General features: G+C 34.2%; 1 protein-coding gene across 1 annotated transcript in view; it reads right to left on the reverse strand.

The window, feature by feature from the left end:
• Positions 1 to 751: 751 nt before the first annotated feature.
• Positions 752 to 8099, reverse strand: part of GC (group-specific component (vitamin D binding protein)) — a gene marked incomplete at its 3' end in the record, with an annotated part of 28409 nt that continues 21061 nt past the window's right edge. Inside the window, exons 9-11 of the mRNA XM_006876860.1 lie at positions 3804 to 3933; positions 3236 to 3333; positions 752 to 974 (exon numbers count right to left, since the gene is read on the reverse strand). Of these exons, the coding sequence (XP_006876922.1) occupies positions 752 to 974; positions 3236 to 3333; positions 3804 to 3933 (451 nt within the window). The remainder of the gene's footprint in view (positions 975 to 3235; positions 3334 to 3803; positions 3934 to 8099) is intronic.

The raw sequence follows: 8099 nt of genomic DNA on the forward strand, positions 1-8099 counted from the left end.
GGATTATAATCAATGTAATGAAACAAGGTATATGATTTGTTGAATGTAAAACTGATGATATGCCCTGTAAACTTTTACTCAATCCACAATAAAAACCTTAAAAAACAAAACAAGCAAGCAAACAAACAAAAAATAGAATATAAGTAAGAAAAACATTAGAAAAGTCCTGAAAAAAGTAACAATTTTAAAACTTTTTTTAAAAATATAAATTTAAATTACATACCCAGGAAATAAAAGTCTTGATTAAATGAGATAGTAATCATTCCTGAAATTCATTTAAACATAGACAGCATCTACATATTTTTGAAAATTATGGTGACAAATAGTTGGTGTTACCAATATTGATAATATTAAAAATTAATATAAAATATAAAACTTAGGAAGGATATGAAGGAAAATTAGGATATTTCTAAGAATTCTAGTGTATGTATCTTTCATAACTGGAAACTAGTTGATATTTGTCAAAGAAAAAGTTGAAATTACAAAAAATGGCACTCTAAAATCATAACATTTTTAAGATATATATATTTTAAACTTTTGAATGTAATTCATGTTGAAGAAACATTTTATGACCTTTAGTAATTTTTCAGTTACATTTGTTTTACTGTATTATTTTATAACAGAATTATATTTAATAGTTTTTATAATTAAGGTTGAAGTTATGGTATGATACAATTTTTCTAAATGTGTTTTTGCTTTCATTGTAAAGACAACAAACAGAGTTATAATAGAACCAGGAAAAGCCTGTTACATATAGATAACTCAATAACAAGAAAGGAATGAGTAATTGGATCGTGTTTTTTGAATATAATATAGTAAATAGAGAGTTAAATGCCCCTACCTCTGAATCACAGTAAAGAGGAGGTGAGTTTATGTAACAACATTTGGAGGCGAAGTCTGAGTGTTTGTCAACCAGCTTTGCGAGGTCAGTAGGGGTGGTGTCAGGCAATTTTGCTCTTAGTCGCTCTGCAAGTCTGAAAAACCATTTCAATAAAAAGTTTTAATAGATGGATATTCGTAAATGTTCCTAGCGCAAAATGATAATTACTTCAGATATTTTATAGCAAAGAAATAAATGTGGAAATACTTTACCCAACCCTCAAGAACACTTTTATGATTTTAATTTGGGATTTAAAAGTGAAAACTATGACTATGAAAGTAAACATGCAATTTGCTTATAATTTTAATTATTACCTTTCCACTTCAATTTGCTCAGTTATTTCAATATGAATGACTTCCCTCTTCTATTTTTATGGGATTTCACCAGCTTTCTAGTTCTAGATTTCAAACACCTTAAATTATCTCCTTATGCCACTTTTTGTTGTTGTTGTAGTTCTCTTAAATTTTACATAATTTTCCTCTCAGTCTACTTTTCAACATACATGCTAAAAAAGAATGAAATAGTGTTCAGATAACTTTGATTCTTGTTTTTTTGCCATACGATTATCAAGCTTTTTGGAATACGCTATGGAACACCCTGGTGTGGCACTGTGAGATAAAGCAAGGTTGGTTTGAACCACAAGGTTGGTGGTTGAAAATCACCAGCCGCTCCTTGGAAACTCTATACAGCTGGAACCATCTTGACGGCACATAACAGCAACCAACATGGGAAGTCCTAATGAACACAGTTCTACAGCGACACACATGGAGACACTATGAGCTAAATCAATTGTCAAACAATTATAACTGGTTGTAACAAATGACAAATCTCACTTTTAAGATGGGGATAAGCCTTACTATCTCTTGAATCTCTCCCAATTTGAACAGTCTATGAACTGAATGTCTTTCCCTATTCATAATAGATAACTCAGCCTGACTTTATGACTTTCTCCAAGAAATAACTGCCAATCCAGCATGGGGTAATGGGAAATAGAAGAGATTCCAATTTTCAAAGAGTTGGGGATTGGCAAAATGGATACAGGAAGGGAAAGAAGGTGAGGGGATTCATTTTGCTCATAAATTCATTATTAACACCAGTAGGTTAGTAAGGTCAGAGGAAACCCAAGGGATAGGTGTAAAAAAAAGAAAAAAGAAAACATTGGGGGGGAAGTGGAAGAGTTCAGCTACCCTAAATCAATACTCTCAATTTTTGAACATTTAATGCCCACAGATGTTAATTCATCTGGAATCTAGACTATTAATTGTGCTGCACAATTCTGGCATCTAGAATTATTGATATAAAACTTAATCATGAATTTTCTGCTTAACATTATTCTACACTCTGTCCATAATGGTCTATTAGATTATAATATGAAAAAGTTTCTGAAAACTGGGTAATAACCATTCTGAATATATGATTCTGACAGTTTTTCATTTAGAGCTTTGTTCTGTAGGATAAGCCCTGCAAGGTTAACCAAAAAGGTAGCCAGTTCAAATCCAACAGCTGCTCCTTGGAAAGCCTATCTCTTGATGGCACTTACTACCATCAACAACAAAAATGCAAATCTAATAGGGACTCATTGGCTAGGATATCCACTTTCTGGGTTCATTAAATAATACTTTTATCGATATCTATTTTTGTTTACTTGTTTAAAAATATTTGAAATGGATCAAATTTATTTATTAATAAAAGAAATTTAGGGATTACATGACTTTCTCAGCAGAGACTTTTTGTAGGAATGTAGTGCAATATCTTTTATTTTTCTGGCTTATAGCTTTAGTGTTAACATCTCCTTGCAATTAAATGCTTTCTCCTCCTCTTAATTGAGACACATGACTAAATAACAACATTGTTGTTATTTACCTTACGTGTCATCCAGTCAGTTCCAACTCACAGTAACTCTATATAGGGTTTCCAAGGAGAGGTTGGTGGTTTTGAACCACCAGTCTAGTGCTTATCCTATAGCACCACACCAGGACTTCAACATTATTGACAATTAATTAACTTGTTTATTTCCAGCTTAAAGGGAATGCATGCTGGTGATGACTGGCTTCCATTTTTAGATGCCACAAAGTGAATAACATTTCAGCAGGGTTATAACCAAATCCTTTCATGGAGGCTTTGTAATTTACATTTTTGTGGCTGTGTTCTAATTGACCTCTCACCTGATATACATGATATTTTCCCCCAAAAATGAACACTTTGCTTCTTCTGCCCAGATTTTAGCTTCTACTCTTTTACTTTTTGTACCTCATCTTTTTATTGCTCACTTTGCATATTTTATGCTTTCAAGTCACAATATCAGGTAAATATTAATAATACATTTGGAAAATATAGCCAAAACAAGATCCTTACTTTTTCTTGTATTCAGTAAATGTGTTTTCAGAATAGTCAGCACATAGTTCTTGTCCTTTTTCAATGAAAGAAGATAGTTCTTTCTTCAATAGAGGACCCTGTAATGAAACATTGCTTGCTAACCAAATTCTTTGTCTTGAAACACTCTTCCAAGAGCATATTAAATCAGAATACCATGTTAATGTATACAATAGACATCAGCAAGTTTGCTTTCTAAAAAGAGACAGTTAATAAATATTTTAGACTTTGCATGCAATATGGTCTCTGTCACAAATACTCAACTGCATTTTTACAGAGCAAAAGCAGCTATTAAAAATGCATAAGTGGATGAACATAACAATGCTACAGTAACATTTTATTCATGAACACTGAGATCTGAATTTCATATCTTTTATATATCATATAATTATTCTTTAAAATGTTTTTCACCCATTAGCGTATTAAAAGCACATATTTTAGCTCACAGGCTTTATAGAAATGGGATTCAGATCAGATTTGATTTTAGCAGTTTGCAAACCTCTGGTTTATACCAATGCTGACAAAAAAAAAAAAATCTCACAAATTATACCTTAGCTAAAAAACAGGCAGTGTAGTCTCCAGAGTCACAACATTCTTCAAGACTTTTTAGGGTTGGTTCAAGTGCTTTACTGAGAAATACCTCTGGAATATGAGTCCTCCTGCTTAGTTCAAATATATATCTGGTATAAGAGAAAAAAATGGATAATATGTTGTAAGATATGTGTAGATATCTGTGTATGTTTTCATGTTTTGAAGTGTGGCATATCCATCATAGTGGCAAAAACATGGTCTTTTGGTCTTATTTTAAAAGAAATTTTTAGCCAGCATTGACACCCAAATCAACAGGTTAGGATTATGTAAGATTTTCATTGGTTATATAAAATTATATCATATATAAGATTTTCTTTCAAATGCAAATTATAGTTGTTTTGGATGAAGATACTATGGCTAGTTAATACCTAATTAAAGTACTTAATTTGTATTGCATGTACATTCATATACAAACACCAGAACCCTTGTCATTCTTTAAGTCAATTCCTACCCACAGTGACTTTATAGGACAGGGTAGAACAGTTTCCAAGGTTGCAGTCTTTAGGGAAGCAATCTGTCACAATTTTCTCTTGTGGAGCTGCTGGAGAGATCTAACCACCAACCGATTGGTAGCTGAGTGCTTAACCACTGTACCATCAAGGCATCTGTCATATTCATATACTCTCTCTATAGGTATAGATATAGATATAGATAGATATAGATATAGATATATACACATACATACACTTATACGTCTGTATACAGGAGTCCTGATGTGGCTCTGTGGGCTAGCATGCTGGACTGCAAATTCAGTTTGAACCACAAGGTCAGTGGTTCAAGCTCACCAACCACTCCTAGGAAACCTAATACATAGTCGATATGGGTCAAAATTGACTCGACGGCACTTATCAATGATAACAATACACACACACACACACACACACATATATATATATACAATGTTCATCTGTCAGTTTGGCATACTGGGATGTCTTGTGTGGTGCTGTGATGCTGGAATCTATTCCATGGGTATTTTAAGTACCAGAAGAGTAACCTACAGTGGACAAGTTTCAGTTGCACTTCCAGAAGAAGACAGACTAGGAAGAAGGAGAGACAGACCATTTCTGAATATTTAGTCACTTAAAACCTTATGAATAACAATGGAACACAGTCAGCACAAGAATATTGAATGTAGAAACATGATGAAGAGCATCAGAGTATTATCAGATGTAGTGCCAGAAGATGAGCCCCTCTAACTGGAAGACACTTAAAATGTGGCTGGGGAAGAGCTGCCTTTTCAAAATAGAGTTGACTGATGATGTGAACGGAGTAAGGCCTTCAGGACTTTCATCTGATGATGGGACACAACACAATACAAAAAGAAACAACTGTAGCCATCCATTAATAATCAGAACATAGAGTGTATGGATCTAGGCAAATTGGAAATTGTCAAAAATTAAATGGAATGCATAAACATCAATATTTAGGCATTAAGGAACTGAAGTGAACCGGCATTGGTCATTTCTGAATCTGACAATCACATGAATGGAGGTGGAATGGCATCACAGTCATCATCAAAAACAACATATCAAGATCTGTCTAGAAGTACAACACTGTCTGTGCTAAGATAATATCCATAAACCTACAAGGAAGACCAGTTAATACAACTATTATTCAAATTTATTCACCAACCACTATAGCCAGTGAAAATGAAATTGAAGAATTCTACAAACTTCTTCAGTTAGCAATTGATCAAACATGCAGTCAAGATGTATTGTTAATTACTGGTGACTGGAATGCAAAGATTTGAAACAAATAGGAAGGATCATTAGTTGAAAAATACGGCGTTGGTGACAGAAATGATGCTGGAGATTGTATGAAATAATTTTACAAGACTTCTTCATTGCAAATACCTTTTTAAAAACACTGTAAAGATGACTATCCACATGGAATAACAGAAATAAAATTGACTACATCTGTGGGCAGAGACAATGAAAAAGCTCCATATCATCAGCCAAAATTTGGCCAGGGACAGCTTGCGGAACAGATTATTAATTACCCATATGCAGGTTCAGGCTGAAACTGATGAAAATTAAAACAATTCCACAAAAATGGAGGCAGAGATAAAGACATAGAGAGAGGGAGCAGCTGAGGACTCTAGACTCATGGAAAGGGAGGGACTCATGGAAAGAATGTGCCCTTTGATTGTTTAAATTATTATATATTCCTGAGTGTTTCAGTATACATCCTCTTACCCCCAAAAGAAAACAGAGCAAATGGGAGCAAATATGGTTGAATGATGATGCACGGAGAAGATTGTAACCATTGCAATGAAATGATGATGTAAAGCCGATGTTCTCCCATGTAAACTATAACTCAGTTCACAAAAAAAACTAAAAAAAAAAAGGACACAAGAGTCAAAATATGATCTTGAATATATCCCTACTGAATTTATAGATCATCTGAAGAACAGATTTGATGCATTAGACACTAAAGACTGAAGACAAGAAGAATTGTGGGATGACATCAAGAACATCATACAGGAAGAGAGCAAAAGGTCATTAAGAAGACAAGAAAGAAGGAAAAGACCAAGAAACGACCCTGAATCTTACTCTCTAGCATAGAAATGCTAAAGTAAATGGAAGAAATGGTAAAAGAACTGTATAGAAAATTTCAAAGAGCAGCTCAAGAAGACAAAGTCAAGTATTATAACACAATGTGCCAAGAACTAGAGTTAGAAAAGCAAAAGAGAAGAACACACTCAGCATTTCTCAAGCTGATGAAACTGAAAAAAAAAAAATCCAAGCCTCCACTTCAATATTGAAGGATTATATGGGCAAAATATAGAATAATGCTGAAAGCATCAAAAGAAAATGGAATGAATATACAGAGTCATTGTATCAAAATAAACAGGTTGATGTTCAACCATTTTAAGAGGTAACATGTTATCAAGAGCCAGTGATAATGAAGGAAGAAGTCCAAGATGTGTATTGAAAGTATTGGCAAAGTCAAATCTTAAGGAATTGATGGAATACAAATTGAAGGCTTCCATAAACTTATGAAGCACTGGAGGAAAATAATTACATGGCCAAGTGACTGGAAGAGATCCCAAACAGTGCCCATTTCAAAGAGAGGTAACCCAATGGATTGCAGAAATCATTGAACAAAACCAATAATATCTCATGCATGTAAAATTTTTCTGAAGATACTTTAAAAAATGCTGCAAGCACACATTGACAGAAAACTTTCAGAGGTTCAAGCCTGATTCAGAAGAGGATGTGGAATGAGGATTATCATTGCTGATGAAAGATGGATCTTGGCTGAAATCAGAGAATACTAGAAAGATGTTGTTTTTTCATGTATCATAAAGTATGGACAGCACTGTGGAGAATTCGTATTCCAAAAATATTAATTGTATTCATGAGGAACCTGTACATAGACCAAGAGTTAGTTCTTTGAACAGAACAAGGGAACACTGACTGGTTTAAAATTAGGAAAGGTGTGCACCAGGGTAATATTCTTTCACCATATTTATGCAATCTGTATGCTGAGCAAAAACTGGATTATAAGAAGAAAAATGTGTCATCAGTATAGAGGAAGACTCATTAACAACCTATGATATGCCAATGCTACAACCTTTTTTGCTGAAAGTGAAGAGGACTTAAAATGCTTACTGATGAAGATCAAACACCACAGCCCTCAATATGGGTTGCACCTCAATGTAAAGAAAACAATAATCTTTATCACTGGACCAATAAGTAACATCATCGTAAATGGAGAAAAGATTGAAGTCAAAATTTCATTTACTTGGATCAACCATCATCATTCATGGAAGCAGCAGTCAAGAAATAAAACAATGTATTGCATTAAGCAAGTCTGTTGCACAAGACTTCTTTAAAGTGTTGAAGAGCAAAGATGTCCATTTGAGGGCTAAGGTGAGCCTGACCTAAGCCATAGTATCTTCAATAATCTCATATGCATGTGAAAGTTAGACAGTGAATGAGGAAGACCATGGAAGAATTGATGTATCTGAGCTATGGTGTTAGAGTTGAATATTAAAAGTACCATGGACTGCCAAATAACAAACCAATCTGTGCTGCAAGAAGTACTACAGCCAGAATACTCCCTGGAAGCCAGGCTGGGCAGACTTTGTCTCTCAAATTCCAGACATATTGTCAGGAGGGACCAGTCCCTAGAGGAGGATATCATGCTTTTTAAAATGGAGGGTCAGAGGAAAGTGGAAGACCCCCAACAAGATGGATTGGCACAGTGGCAGCAGCAATGGGCTCAAATGTAGCAAAGAATTTGAGGTTGG

Source organism: Chrysochloris asiatica, unplaced genomic scaffold, assembly GCF_000296735.1.
Source record: "Chrysochloris asiatica unplaced genomic scaffold, ChrAsi1.0 scaffold00420, whole genome shotgun sequence".
In the NCBI taxonomy this organism is placed as follows: Eukaryota; Metazoa; Chordata; class Mammalia; order Afrosoricida; family Chrysochloridae; genus Chrysochloris; species Chrysochloris asiatica.